The sequence below is a fragment of the Pseudophryne corroboree genome, chromosome 9 (genome assembly GCF_028390025.1).
Source record: "Pseudophryne corroboree isolate aPseCor3 chromosome 9, aPseCor3.hap2, whole genome shotgun sequence".
NCBI lineage: Eukaryota > Metazoa > Chordata > Amphibia > Anura > Myobatrachidae > Pseudophryne > Pseudophryne corroboree.
The window spans coordinates 319,655,194-319,669,724 of NC_086452.1; the positions used below are offsets into that span (position 1 = coordinate 319,655,194).

General features: G+C 45.0%; 1 protein-coding gene across 1 annotated transcript in view; it reads left to right on the plus strand.

Annotated features, from left to right (window-relative positions):
- JOSD1 (Josephin domain containing 1) overlaps positions 1 to 13,836 on the plus strand; it is a 70,405-nt gene extending 56,569 nt beyond the window's left edge. The window contains exon 5 of the mRNA XM_063940473.1: positions 10,963 to 13,836. Within this exon, the coding sequence (XP_063796543.1) occupies positions 10,963 to 11,062 (100 nt within the window). The 3' untranslated portion in view covers positions 11,063 to 13,836. The remainder of the gene's footprint in view (positions 1 to 10,962) is intronic.
- Positions 13,837 to 14,531: the final 695 nt, after the last annotated feature.

Here is a 14,531-nt window from a genome sequence, read left to right on the forward strand (position 1 = left end):
CTCGGGGCCATCAGTATATCCTGGTAATTATGGACTATGCCACTCGATATCCTGAGGCTATCCCTTTACGCACTATCACAACCAAGGCGATAGCTAGGGAGCTGGTGCAGGTTTTTAGTAGAGTGGGAATACCAAAAGAAATTTTGACTGACCAAGGTACTCCATTTATGTCACGGATCATGAAAGAATTGTGCAAATTATTTAAGGTCACTCCCCTTAGGACGTCCATCTACCATCCCCAAACTGATGGGTTGGTGGAAAGGTTCAATAAAACATTAAAAAGTATATTAAAAAAGGTATTTGATAGAGATGGGAAAAACTGGGATTGTTTGTTTCCCTACTTGTTAATGGCCAATAGAGAAGTTCCTCAGTCCTCTTCGGGGTTTTCTCCATTTGATTTATTGTATGGTAGACACCCCAGAGGGCTGTTGGACATTGCCAAAGAGACGTGGGAAGGACAGCCCACTCCTTATAGAAGCGTTATTGAACATGTAACACAAATGCAGGATAGGATTGCAGCCGTGGTACCTATTGTCAGAGAGCATATGGAACAGGCCCAAAGTGCTCAACAGAGGGTATATAACCGGAGTGCCAAGATACAGGAATTTGCTCCTGGAGATAGAGTTCTTGTTTTGGTACCCACTGTGGAAAGCAAGTTCCTAGCTAAATGGCAGGGTCCATTTGAGATTAGGGAAAAAGTGAATGAGGTTAATTACAAAGTATACCAACCGGGAAAGAGAAAACCCGAACAAATCTACCATGTTAACTTAATCAAACCCTGGAAAGATAGGTTGTCTCTGTCAGCGGAGCCTTGCCCTTCGGTGTCTTCACCTCGGTTGCTTCCAGCAGTAAAGGTGTCAGAGACATTATCAGCTGATCAGAACAATCAGGTTAAAGAATTTCTCATCCAAAATAGGGAGATATTTTCAGAGCTGCCTGGTCGAACGACCATAATAAAACATGACATTGTCACAGAACCAGGGGTCAGGGTCCATTTAAAGCCATATAGGATTCCTGAAGCTCAGCGAGAAGCTGTTTCTAAAGAAGTTAAAACCATGTTAGAACTTGGAGTCATAGAGGAATCTAACAGTGAGTGGTCCAGTCCCATAGTTCTCATCCCGAAGCCAGATGGTAGCATACGCTTCTGTAATGACTTTCGTAAGTTAAATGAGGTGTCCAAATTTGACGCATACCCCATGCCCCGTGTGGATGAGCTTATAGAAAGGCTGGGAACAGCCAGGTTTCTCACCACGTTGGACCTGACCAAAGGTTACTGGCAAATACATTTTAACTGATAGCGCAAAAGAAAAAACAGCCTTTTCGGTTCCGGAGGGGCTATACCAGTATAAGATGTTACCCTTTGGGTTGCATGGGGCTCCAGCAACCTTTCAACGGGCGATGGATAAAATTTTTAGGCCCCATAGAAAATATGCAGCTGCCTATTTGGATGATGTGGTAATTCACAGTACAAACTGGGGGTCCCATTTGGTTAAAGTACAAGCAGCATTGGACTCAGAGAGGCAAGGTTAACTGCTAACCCAAAGAAGTGCTGCCTCGCAATGGAGGAGGTCAAATACTTGGGCTTCACCATAGGCAGAGGTCTGATTAGGCCCCAATTGAATAAAATTGATGCTATTCAAAACTGGCCTCGTCCAGTGAATAAAAAACAGTTAAGGGCTTTTTTGGGAATAACTGGGTACTATAGACGGTTTATTCCCAATTTTGCGACCACAGCAGTGCCTTTGTCAGACTTTACTAAAGGGAAGCAGACAAATATGGTGAAATGGAACTCTGATGCAGAAAAAGCGTTCCAAACATTAAAAGTGGCTTTGTGTTCACAACCGGTATTGATAACACCAGATTTTTCAAAAGAATTTGTTATACAGACAGATGCCTCAGAGGTAGGGATAGGCGCTGTGCTCTCCCAAACCAGAGATGGGACGGACACCCTATCATTTATTTGAGTAGGAAACTCAATGAGCATGAAAAAAGGTATGCCATTGTGGAAAAGGAGGCTTTGGCCATTAAGTGGGCACTAGATGCCTTGAGATATTACCTCTCGGGTAGACAATTCAGACTAGTGACAGATCATGCCCCTTGAAAATGGATGGATGTAAATAGAGGTAAGAATGCTCGTGTAACTAGATGGTTTCTAGCGTTGCAAGATTTTAAGTTTACTGTTGAACATAGACCGGGTACACAATTGGCCAACGCAGATGCATTGTCCCGCATCTTCTGTTTGGGGGCTACAAGTGTTCCGGCCCCTAGGTCGAAACAGGGGAGGGGGATATGTGACAAGAACACTGGAATAGTGTTTGAGGGCAGGTATGTTTGTCCCAGGTTCTTGTCTTACATGTATTAGAAAAATGAAAACTTCTAGGAAAATGTTTTGTTTTGTCAGAACCTTTTCAGTTTGTTGGAAAAGCTGGATAAGGGCCCTGAAAGAGAGATGGGGCAAGTTCCAGACATTGGGCCCAGTTTGGGTCTTTGGTCTCACAGAAGGCTAATCAGGCTTTCAGCTGTGTAAGAGTGTTATGGAGCTGCTGGCCTGATTAGTGTGGGCAGACTACCTGGGAAGACTGCAGGATCTCTGTGAGAGAGACACGCTGCCTTATACAAGTGAGCTAAACAGTATTGACTGGAAGACTCTGTGTTTTTGTTTAGAGACAGTTAGGAACGTCTTGTGTTTAGTTAGTGCCGGACAGGCAAGGTATTTTCTTTTGGTCTTTGTTTTATTTTCTGTTTAATAAAACTGGTCGTGGCCAGTTGCACCATAAACTGGACTTGTATGATTCCTCAGCTGCTGCAAGGTGCCATTTACCCCAGGAAACTGCACCTTGTTCCCTTACAGCGTTACAACTTATATATAATATAAACATTTCTGCATATTAGTGCTCCATATATAAACCCTACCCCCCTCTTTTTTTTTTCTTTTTTTTTATTCCATTTGAGTTACAATCTACAAGCCCAGAAAATATTCTTTGAAAGTGCCGGATATACCATACCTCTGCAACGTCATCATTTAGGAGCCATTATGTTGGGCTCCATTATTCTGGCCATAGATCCAGATATACTGTACAACTGGGCAGTGGTTCTCCACTTCAGTCCTCCAAGTATCAACAACGGGTCATGTTTTGTTGATTTCTTTAATCATGCTTGTTTGGTCATTCATTAATTATCCCATCTGCTTCCACAGACAGAATACTCAAAACATGACATATTGGGAAAACTTGAGGGTTGAGATTCAGAAACCCTGCACTAGAGAATAATTTGAGTAATCTAGTAAATTAAGAGGACCAAGATTTTGGTTGTTTTTGCTTCTACCGAAAAGCAAGTAATCCTAATTCCAGAGGGCAGCAAATAGAGAAACCGGCTTTGTCAGTTAAGCAACTTGCCTCCTCAGAAAAACTGGCTCCCACCTCAAGTTCTCCTGGGAAGACTGGCCACAAAGTTGACAATCTATCACTCTTCTGTGATCAGTGGTTCAGTTGCACCTCAGATGCCTATGTGAGAGGAATCCTACATCTGGGGCTACATCCCAGATATTCTGAAGTCCCCATCCTGATATGGTTTTGGTTTTTTTCACCACCAGTCTTCCTAGGTACGAAACAAGACTTTATTCTCCTCTGTGGTAGCCATTCCTGTGCCGGAAGATGGGATTTGTATTCTGTTGAAATCTTTTAAGGCCATTTTGAACCTAACAAACCTAAACTCCCAACTTTGGGTGGGCAGGTTCAAGATGTAGTCTCTGAGGTTTTTATAAGCAACATGGAACAAAACATGCTCATTGTTTGCACCAACATCAGGGATGCATCCTTGCCCATCCCAATTTGAGAGGTTGTCAGGGCCTTCTCTGATTTGCAGGAAAGTCTCTTCATTATCAACTTCAGGCTCTACCTCCGCCTCACTATGGTGCTGCAAATATCCACAAAGGTGATGGTGGCTATTCTGAATCCTGAGGGGTGATAATCGTTTACCTGTATGACCTGTTAATTAAGGCAGGATCCTTGAATGTACTCCAGGACCATGTGCGAGTGATGGCCCAAACATTATAGTCACATGGGTAGATCCATCAACTACTAGAAATCCAAAATGGTCCAGCAAATGATTTTTTTAGGGCTGCTGTTCAACACCAGACAGCCGAATATATTCTTCACAGAAGACCAGTTTATCTTTAGAAAGGTTGTATTGGCCTATTTTGTGCAAGATGGTCAACACCTTCAAAGCTCTGCAATTTGTACAGTCCATCTCTGGTAGTGTTCACTCCAGGTCTGTAGTGATGCAGGGCACATGGTAGTCAATAGGGTACTGTTGCGTGCACCAGAAAAAGGGGTGTGCTCTTAAGATGCATCCCCTTTTCATCACTGAAAAGGTGATGGCACTCACAGTGATGCTGGGCAGCCCCAAAGCTCTCCCTGCAGCGTGAACAGATGCTCATGGCATCTATTCACCCTATGGTGATCATGTCACTGCAACTTTTCCCCCTGCGGGACACTTTGGCCCACGGGTGGGGATGGCTGCCATTAGGCTGTTTCAGCAGGGCGCCTCCATAAGGACAAGGCGCATTTTAGCATTCTAAAATCGGGCAGGGTGCTACGCCCTGCTAAAACAGCCTTGTGTGAACACTACTATAGGGTATTCCAGATTCAGCTTATATCAAAATGGGACAAATCAGAGCATCATTTCACCAACCTTTTTTCAGTCACTCCTCTTGTGGCTCAAGATCAGTAGATCCAACAGAGGTTGTCCCTGAGAGAGTTTCAGCTCTGAGGGGCTTTTGTTCTTCAGTGTGTTGCCTACAGGATTTTCTCTAACGTCCTTGAGGATGCTGGGACTCCGTAAGGACCATGGGGAATAGACTGACTCCGCAGGAGATAGGGCACTTTAAGAAAGCTTTGGACTCTGGGGGTGCACTGGCTCCTCCCTCTATGCCCCTCCTCAAGACCTCAGTTTTACACTGTGCCCAGAGCAGGATGGGTGCACTGCAGAGAGCTCTCCTGAGTTCTCTGCCTAGAAGCATTTTTGTTTGGATTTTTTTTTCTACTTTTTTACAGGGAGCACTGCTGGCAACAGGCTCCCTGCATCGAGGGACTGAGGAGAGAGGGGCAGACCTTCTTGTCTAAGATAGGCTCTGCTTCCTCGGCTACTGGACACCATTAGCGCCAGAGGGGGTGAACACAGGTTCTTACTGGGCGTCCACCCCCAGAGCCGCGCCGCCGTTCTCCTCACAGAGCCAGAAGAACCGAAGTCAGAAGACGTCAGGCGGCAGAAGCCTTCAGCTTCACTAAGGTAACGCACAGCACTGCAGCTGTGCGTCATTGCTCCCATACACCTCACATACTCCGGTCACTGTAAGGGCGCAGGGGGCGCCCTGGGCAGCAGTATAACACCTCTCTTATGGCAAAAGACAATATACATGTACAGGTGGGCACTGTACATGTATATAAGAGAGCCCCCGCCATATTTTAGTAAGTTTGAGCGGGACAGAAGCCTGCCGCCGAGGGGGTGGGGCTTCTCCCTCAGCACTCACCAGTGCCATTTTCTCTCCACAGCACCGCTGAGAGGAAGCTCCCCAGACTCTCCCCTGCTTACACACGGTGAAGGGGTGTTTAAAAGAGAGGGGGGAGGCACATAATTGGCGGATAACATATTATACAGCGCGGCTGGGGGAAAAACATTTTGTGTTGATCTCCAGGGTCATTGTGCTGGGGTGTGTGCTGGCATACTCTCTCTCTGTCTCTCCAAAGGGCCTTGAAGGGGATACTGTCTTCAGAAAAGAGGTTCCCTGTGTGTGTGAAGTGTGTCGGTACACGTGTGTCGACATGTTTGACGAGGAAGGCTCGCTTAATGTGGAGGGGGAGTGCTTGAATGTCATGTCGCCGTCGGCAACGCCGACACCGGAATGGGTGGATATGCTGAATGTCTTGAATGCAAATGTCAGTCTATTGCATAAAAGGTTAGACAAGGCTGAAGCTAGGGATCAGTCAGGTAGCCAGTCCATGCCTGTCCCTGTGGAGCCAGGCCCTTCGGGGTCTCAGAAGCGTACCATATCCCAGATCGATGACACAGATACCGACACGGATACTGACTCTAGTATCGACTGTGAAGATGCAAAATTACAGCCGAGGGTGGCAAAAGGTATTCGGCACATGATTATTGCCATTAAAGAGATTTTGCATATTACTGAGGAACCCCCTGTCCCTGACACGGGGGTACACATGTATAAAGGGAAAAAGCCTGAAGTCACCTTTCCGTCCTCATTTGAACTGAGTGAATTGTGCAAAAAGGCTTGGGAATCTCCGGATAGGAGACCACAAGTTCCCAATTCTTATGGCGTATCCTTTTCCACAAACGGATAGGATACAATGGGAATCTTCGCCTAAAGTAGACAAGGCGCTGACACGCTTGTCCAAAAAGGTGGCACTGCCTTCTCAGGGTACGGCATCCCTCAAGGATCCTGCTGATCGCAGGCAGGAAATTACCATAAAGCACATTTACACTCATTCAGGTACTATTGTTAGACCGGCTATGGCGTCGGCCTGGGTTTGTAGTGCGGTTGTGGCATGGGCAGATTCCTTATCTACGGAGATTGACACCTTAGATAGGGATGCCATTCAAATGACCATAGAGCATATCAGAGATGCTGCCTTGTATATGAGAGATGCTCAGAGAGACATTTGTTTATTAAGCTCCAGACTAAATGCTATGTCTATTTCTGCTAGGCGGCTCTTGTGGACCCGACAGTGGACGGGAGACGCCGATTCAAAGCGGCATATGGAGTCCTTGCCTTACAAAGGGGAGGAGTTGTTTGGAGACGGCCTCTCGGACCTTGTCTCTACTGCTACGGCTGGTAAGTCGAATTTCTTACCTTATGTCCCCCCGCAGCATACAAAAAAGGCACCTCATTATCAAATGCAGTCCTTTCGTACCAATAAAAACAAAAAGGTACGGTGATCGTCCTTTGTTGCCAGAGGGAAAGGCAGGGGAAAGAAGCTGCACACAGCTAGTTCCCAAGAGCAGAAGTCCTCCCCTGCATCTGCAAAGTCCACCGCATGACGCTGGGGCTTCCCGGGAGGAGACAGATCTAGTGGGGGCTCGTCTTCGGTTTTTCAGCCACGTCTGGGTTCACTCGCAGGTGTATCCCTGGGCATTAGAGATTGTTTCTCAAGGATGCAGGCTGGAATTCGAAGACTTGCCTCCTCGCCGGTTTTTCAAATCGGCTCTGCCGGCTTCCCCATCAGAGAGGGAGCTAGTGTTGGCAGCAATCCAAAAATTGTATATTCAACAGGTGATTGTCACAGTTCCTCATCTTCAGCAAGGAGAGGGATATTACTCAACCCTGTTTGTGGTCCCGAAACCGGACGGTTCGGTCAGACCCATTTTAAACCTAAAATCCCTGAACCTGTACTTGAAGAGGTTCAAGTTCAAAATGGAATCACTCAGGGCGGTCATCGCCAGCCTGGAGGGGGGGGATTGGATGGTGTCCCTGGACATAAGGGATGCTTACCTTCATGTTCCGGTATTCCCCCCTCATCAGGCATTCCTGAAATTTGCAGTGCAGGACTGTCACTACCAATTTCAGACGTTGCCGTTTGGGCTTTCCACGGCCCGAGAATTTTCACCAAGGTAGTGGCGGAAATGATGGTGCTCCTGCGCAGGCAGGGGGTCACAATTATCCCATACTTGGACGATCTCCTCATAAAGGCGAGATCTCGGGAGAAGTTGCTGGACAGCGTGTCTCTGTCCATGAAGACGTTGCAGTTACACGGCTGGATTCTCAATATACCGAAGTCCCAGCTAGTCCCTGCAACGCATCTGACTTTTTTGGGTCTGATTCTAGACACAGGCCAGAAAAAGGGTTTTCTTCCGATCGAAAAGGTTCAGGAGCTCATAGCCCTTGTCACGAAACTATTAAAACCAAAACAGGTTTCAGTGCATCATTGCACGGGGGTCCTGGGGAAGATGGTGGCTTCCTACGAGGCCATCCCTTTCGGCAGGTTCCATGCGAGGACTTTTCAATGGGACCTCTTGGACAAGTGGTCCGGGTCCCATTTACAAATGCATCGAAGGATCACCCTGTCTCCCAGGACCAGGGTATCTCTCCTGTGGTGGCTTCACAGTGCTCACCTACTAGAGGGCCGCAGGTTCGGCATACAGGACTGGGTCCTGGTGACCACGGATGCAAGCCTCCGAGGCTGGGGAGCAGTCACACTGGGAAGAAATTTCCAAGGTCTCTGGTCAAATCTGGAGACTTCTCTACACATAAATATACTGGAACTAAGGGCCATTTACAACGCCCTGAGTCAAGCAGAGCCCCTGCTTCGAAACCGGCCAGTGCTGATTCAGTCAGACAACATCACGGCGGTCGCCCATGTAAACCGCCAGGGCGGCACAAGAAGCAGGATGGCAATGGCGGAAGCCACAAAGATTCTTCGGTGGGCGGAGAATCACGTGCAAGCACTGTCAGCAGTGTTCATTCCGGGAGTGGACAACTGGGAAGCAGACTTCCTCAGCAGACACGACCTCCACCCGGGAGAGTGGGGACTTCATCAAGAAGTCTTCACACAGATTGCAAAGTGATGGGAACTGCCACAGGTGGACATGATGGCGTCCCGCCTCAACAAAAAGCTAAAAAGATATTGCGCCAGGTCAAGGGACCCTCAGGCGATAGCTGTGGACGCCCTAGTGACACCGTGGGTGTACCAGTCGGTATATGCGTTTCCTCCTCTTCCTCTCATACCCAAGGTACTGAGAATAGTGAGAAAGAGAGGAATAAGAACAATACTCATTGTTCCGGATTGGCCAAGAAGGACTTGGCACCCGGAACTGCAAGAAATGCGCACAGAGGACCCATGGCCTCTGCCTCTCAGACAGGACCTGCTGCAACAAGGGCCCTGTCTGTTCCAAGACTTACCACGGCTGCGTTTGACGGCATGGCGGTTGAACGCCGGATCCTAGCGGAAAAAGGCATTCCGGATGAAGTATTCCTACGCTGATAAAGGCTAGGAAGGACGTGACAGCAAAGCATTATCACCGTATATGGCGAAAATATGTTGCTTGGTGTGAGGCCAGGACGGCCCCTACAGAGGAATTCCAGCTGGGTCGATTCCTGCACTTCCTACAGTCAGGGGTGACTATGGGCCTAAAATTGGGGTCCATAAAGGTCCAGATTTCGGCCCTATCCATTTTCTTTCAAAAAGAACTGGCTTCACTGCCTGAGGTTCAGACGTTTGTTAAGGGAGTGCTGCATATTCAGCCCCCTTTTGTGCCACCAGTGGCACCCTGGGATCTTAACGTTGTGTTGGATTTCCTGAAATCCCACTGGCTTGAGCCACTTAAGACCGTGGAACTAAAGTATCTCACGTGGAAAGTGGTCATGCTGTTGGCCTTAGCATCGGCTAGGCGTGTGTCGGAATTGGCGGCTTTGTCATGTAAAAGCCCATATCTGATCTTCCATATGGACAGGGCAGAATTGAGGACTCGTCCCCAATTTCTCCCAAAGGTGGTATCATCGTTTCATTTGAACCAACCTATTGTGGTGCCTGCGGCTACTCGGGACTTGGAGGACTCCAAGTTGCTGGACGTAGTCAGGGCTTTGAAAATATATGTTTCCAGAACGGCTGGAGTCAGGAAGACTGACTCGCTGTTTATCCTGCATGCACCCAACAAGCTGGGTGCTCCTGCTTCAAAGCAAACTATTGCTCGCTGGATCTGTAGCACGATTCAGCTGGCTCATTCTGCGGCTGGATTTCCGCATCCAAAATCAGTAAAAGCCCATTCCACAAGGAAGGTGGGCTCTTCTTGGGCGGCTGCCCGAGGGGTCTCGGCTTTACAGCTTTGCCGAGCGGCTACTTGGTCGGGTTCAAACACCTTTGCAAAGTTCTACAAGTTTGATACCCTGGCTGAGGAGGACCTTGTGTTTGCTCATTCGGTGCTGCAGAGTCATCCGCACTCTCCCGCCCGTTTGGGAGCTTTGGTATAATCCCCATGGTCCTTACGGAGTTCCCAGCATCCACTAGGACGTCAGAGAAAATGAGAATTTACTCACCGGTAATTCTATTTCTCGTAGTCCGTAGTGGATGCTGGGCGCCCGTCCCAAGTGCGGACTTTCTGCAATACGTGTATATAGTTATTGCTTAAATAAGGGTTATTGTTATGAGCCATCCGTTGAGTGAGGCTCAGTTGTTGTTCATACTGTTAACTGGGTAAGGTTATCACAAGTTGTACGGTGTGATTGGTGTGGCTGGTATGAGTCTTACCCTGGATTCCAAAAATCCTTTCCTTGTAATGTCAGCTCTTCCGGGCACAGTTTCCCTAACTGAGGTCTGGAGGAGGGGCATAGAGGGAGGAGCCAGTGCACACCAGATAGTACCTAATCTTTTCTTTAGAGTGCCCAGTCTCCTGCGGAGCCCGTCTATTCCCCATGGTCCTTACGGAGTTCCCAGCATCCACTACGGACTACGAGAAATAGAATTACCGGTGAGTAAATTCTTATTTTTAAAGAGCGTAAAAAGAGGAAAAGGGAATGCATGTGAGCGTGGTGCCGGGAGAATGTACTTGATGAACTACTCTGAAGCAGTTGTGACCAGACTGTTGAACCAATAAATAAATAAATAAATAATAATATAATATAAATACAAATAAAACTATTCAATGGCTAAATATTTTGTGTAACAGAAATGTTTGAGAACAGTTTTAGCAATAATTGGTGGTTTTCAACAATGTATTACATGGTAAAATAAATGTTTTAGCGCTGCCTTTAATTTCTGTCCAATTTGCAGATTTCTTGGTCTTCAAACGCAGCCGCTTGTGGCAACTAATCACCATGGTGCACATATAAGCTACTTTTTTTTCTCTATTTTGATTTTCACGATTTCAGCTAATCTAATTACACCAATTTGTGTTTGCATTAGAAACTACCTGTTTATCATTTAATTTTTCTTATTTTTCTTTTCTTTGTAGAAAATTTTTACAGCATCGGCTAAGAGGCAAAAACTGTGAGCTACTCCTAGTGGTGCCAGAGGAGGTTGAAGTTCATCAGCGCTGGCGGACTGACCTGTAACCAACCTTGGACTTTATTTTTTATTATTATTATTATTTTTGTCCTCTCATTCACTACAGTTTTTAGGAGTTGTTGACAATCTCTGTTCTGGATAGGGTTCCCCATCTCTCCTCCAGAAAAAAGGGTCAGGCATGGAGCCTGAGGGCTTTTCACTTTGACAGTGCAATATGGAGGATAAACCCACGGCGATTACTTTCATTGGTCTGTGTGGATGCAGAAAGTGTTTGTTTCATCTCAGTAAGGTCTAAAAGAAATAAAAACACAAAAACAAACCCCCACCACCAGTGACATACCTTGTATCTGTGGCTACGCATGTGAATTCGGCACAGCGGTAAACATGACGGACTAGGAACAGGTTCATGCACCATTGGTATTTGTGAGATCTATACAGTGCAATTATCATTTTTTTTTTTATGTTTATTTTATATATGTTATAGGTTTATGCTGTAACGTTTACAGGCAAGAGTGGTTTAACTGATGTAAGCCATGGTCCTAATGTAAAACATTTATTTTAGTCTACGAAACATCCAGTATAACATGACTACAAAGAAGCTGAGCCATCCTATTTTATGCACGATGTCTAAAAGCCTCACCCTTGTCAAGAACTAAGAAGTGCTCTTCTATACCTAAGAAATATTTGTATAAGAAATGGAAATGGAGCCATTTGGCAACTATATCTTAATCTTTACCTTTGTCTGAGCAAAATAACTGGTGCATTCAGGATTGTTTGTGGTTAGCCAAAATATGACCTGTTTTAAGGTAGTCCAGAACCATTGTAGTGTAATATGCAGTGATAAATTAACGTAAATTTGTTCCCTGGTGCCATAATACCTGAACATTAGAATATATGTGATCAGTTAATTGTACCACAATAATCTATTAAATTCAGCATATCACCAAGGGAATAAGTAACTTGGTATCCACGTTCTGTCTCCATTTTGGCTTGCACCATTCACTTGGCACTCACACTTCCCAACACATATCATCATGTTTTACACCAAGTGATGTGGTATGCTGCCTTCATGAAGTTCTAAGTGTTTGACATATCTGTATGAGACCACATGTAGGAAATTATGGCAAGGGCAATCTTTTATGCTATACAAACCGTGGCAGACACAGCGGGACAGGCTGAAATTTAGAATTGATGGACTTAAGCAAGCTCTTTTACAAGATAGCAACTGTCCTCTTTGAAGCCAGTATTTTGCAGATGAGGTTTGGAAAAACACATTTTTCCCGTTTTAAAAAGCTTTATTCCGTATGGAGATTTATCATCTGCAATGATTATACTGTTGAGCAACTGATTACATTAACCAACAAATGTTGCCTCTGAATATTTGTATGTCAGGACTTGTAGCCAGCACTAATATTCCTGTTCCTTCCCTTTTGCAAGGGACACTGACACCAAAACACAATTGGGGGCCGTTATATGAAAACTGGTGTAACACCTTTGAATCCAGACTGTAGTGTATTCTCTAGTACAGTTTAAAAAAAGGAAAGCAACCGCCTTATTGCTAAAGCAAGTGCATATGTTTGTTTGCACCAGTTGTTATTAATGTCCCACACAGGTACTGTATGTTACTGGCACACATTCTAAGATTGGTATTGCCTGCTGGTTGATATTGGTAATCATCTATTGTTGGAGCATGTAAAGTTAGTTTATAAGAAGTACTGATTCTTCATACTTTGAGTAGTAAATGTACTATATTTTTGTTATTTTAAACTTTTTTTTTTTTTTCCTTCAGTCTGTTACGTGAGTGATACAAGAATTCCAAATGAAACAATTGGTGACCTAATTTATACAGGTCTTTTTTTTTTTTTTTTGTTCAGTTTGAACTAATTTAATTTTGATTCTGATGAACGTAAAGTCAGGTTTACCAAGCAGCAACCCACTGTAATGCCTTTATCGCCGAGACTTCTAAATTGGGGATAACGTTAAGTAAAGATTTGCTATTGTACTATTTGACCATCCTGGTCTATAATTCAAATTGTATGTGAGATATATTTAAGAATCATAACAGATTCATATTGTAATCCAGCGGTAAGTATGCAATCTGTGGATTTACAGCCATTCTTGAATTAACATTCCCAGCCAATCGTACTACAAGCATGGTACAGTGACAGTTCTATAGCTAAAGGTTGCTAATTAATGTTACTAGGTTCAGAGCTGCTAGCAAGGTTTGCAGGTTTAATCTGACCACTGCAGGAGATGGGGTGGGTAGGAGTCCTTTCTAAAGGCCCATATACACGGGAAAGATGTGTGCTTAGCGAACCGCTCAGCACACATCTCTCCCGCCGCTCAGCACAGCGCGATGTGTGCTGAGCGATGCGGGGGAGGACGGGGGGCCGCTTATTTCACACAGCGGGTGAATTGAGCGACGTGCTAGATTGGCCTGCATGCAGGCTCAATCTAGCACCGGCGATAGCGCATCGCTATCGCTGTGGGGGGGCTACACACGAGTGATCTGTACTTAAAATCTAAGCAATCTAGTCAGATTGCTTAGCTTTTAAGCATGGATCTCTCCGTGAGTACCCCCCTTTACTCACCCAAATCTAATCTCTGCTAGGTGTTCTAAGAATCTGTCCTCATAGGCAATGGGTCACAGCTTGTAAGGAACAGGCAGGAACAGTTTTCGTTTCCATAAAATTTCCTACAAAGTCTGAAAACAGATCATAAAGCAGAAAACAATTGAATTTTTTATGCTATTTTCTGTGCTATTTGTTTACAGAGAAAATGTATTTTGTTATCCAAACATAAAATAAAGCAATAATGTAAAGACTGTGTGATTTCGTTGTGTTGGAGCATTTTACACTGAGGAGACAGTTGTGGGGAAAGGAACTACAGTATAAAAGATTTATAGTCTATCATATAACGCTCAATCTAAATGTATTGAACCATTTCTTCCACAATGACCTTCTTGGTCTTGTTGATTCAGAATAAAACTGTTTCGAAAATAAATGATGTGCATAAATCAACACAAATCTGCTACTGAGTAGTAAAAGGAAGAAGGGTGGATTTTATGGGTGTGGATCATTGGGTCGAGAGTAACTAGGTCAACCACTATTGGTCGACATGGGAAAAGGTCAACATGAGTTTTTTTTTTTTAAATGTTGGTCGTTTTCTTCGTAAAAAGTGACCGGGAACCCCAATTAGTGCACTGTGTACTCTCGCATTGCTCGCTTCAATCGTCATGCTTCGGGCAAAGTGACTCGCTCCTCTACTGCTGCGCTCGGCATAGATTACTATTCCCAATTGTAGTCCACGTGGATCTTAAGTATGAAAAAGTTAAAAAAAATTAAAAAAAAAATAGTGAAAAACTCACGTTGACCTTTTCATGCGTCTACCTTTGCCATGTTGACCAATAGTGGTCGACCTAATGAGTGTCGACCTAAAGACCGGATACCGGATTTTATCATATAGACTAGTATAAACACGGTTTTCATGACCAAAAATGCTGTTTTTGGTGTATAT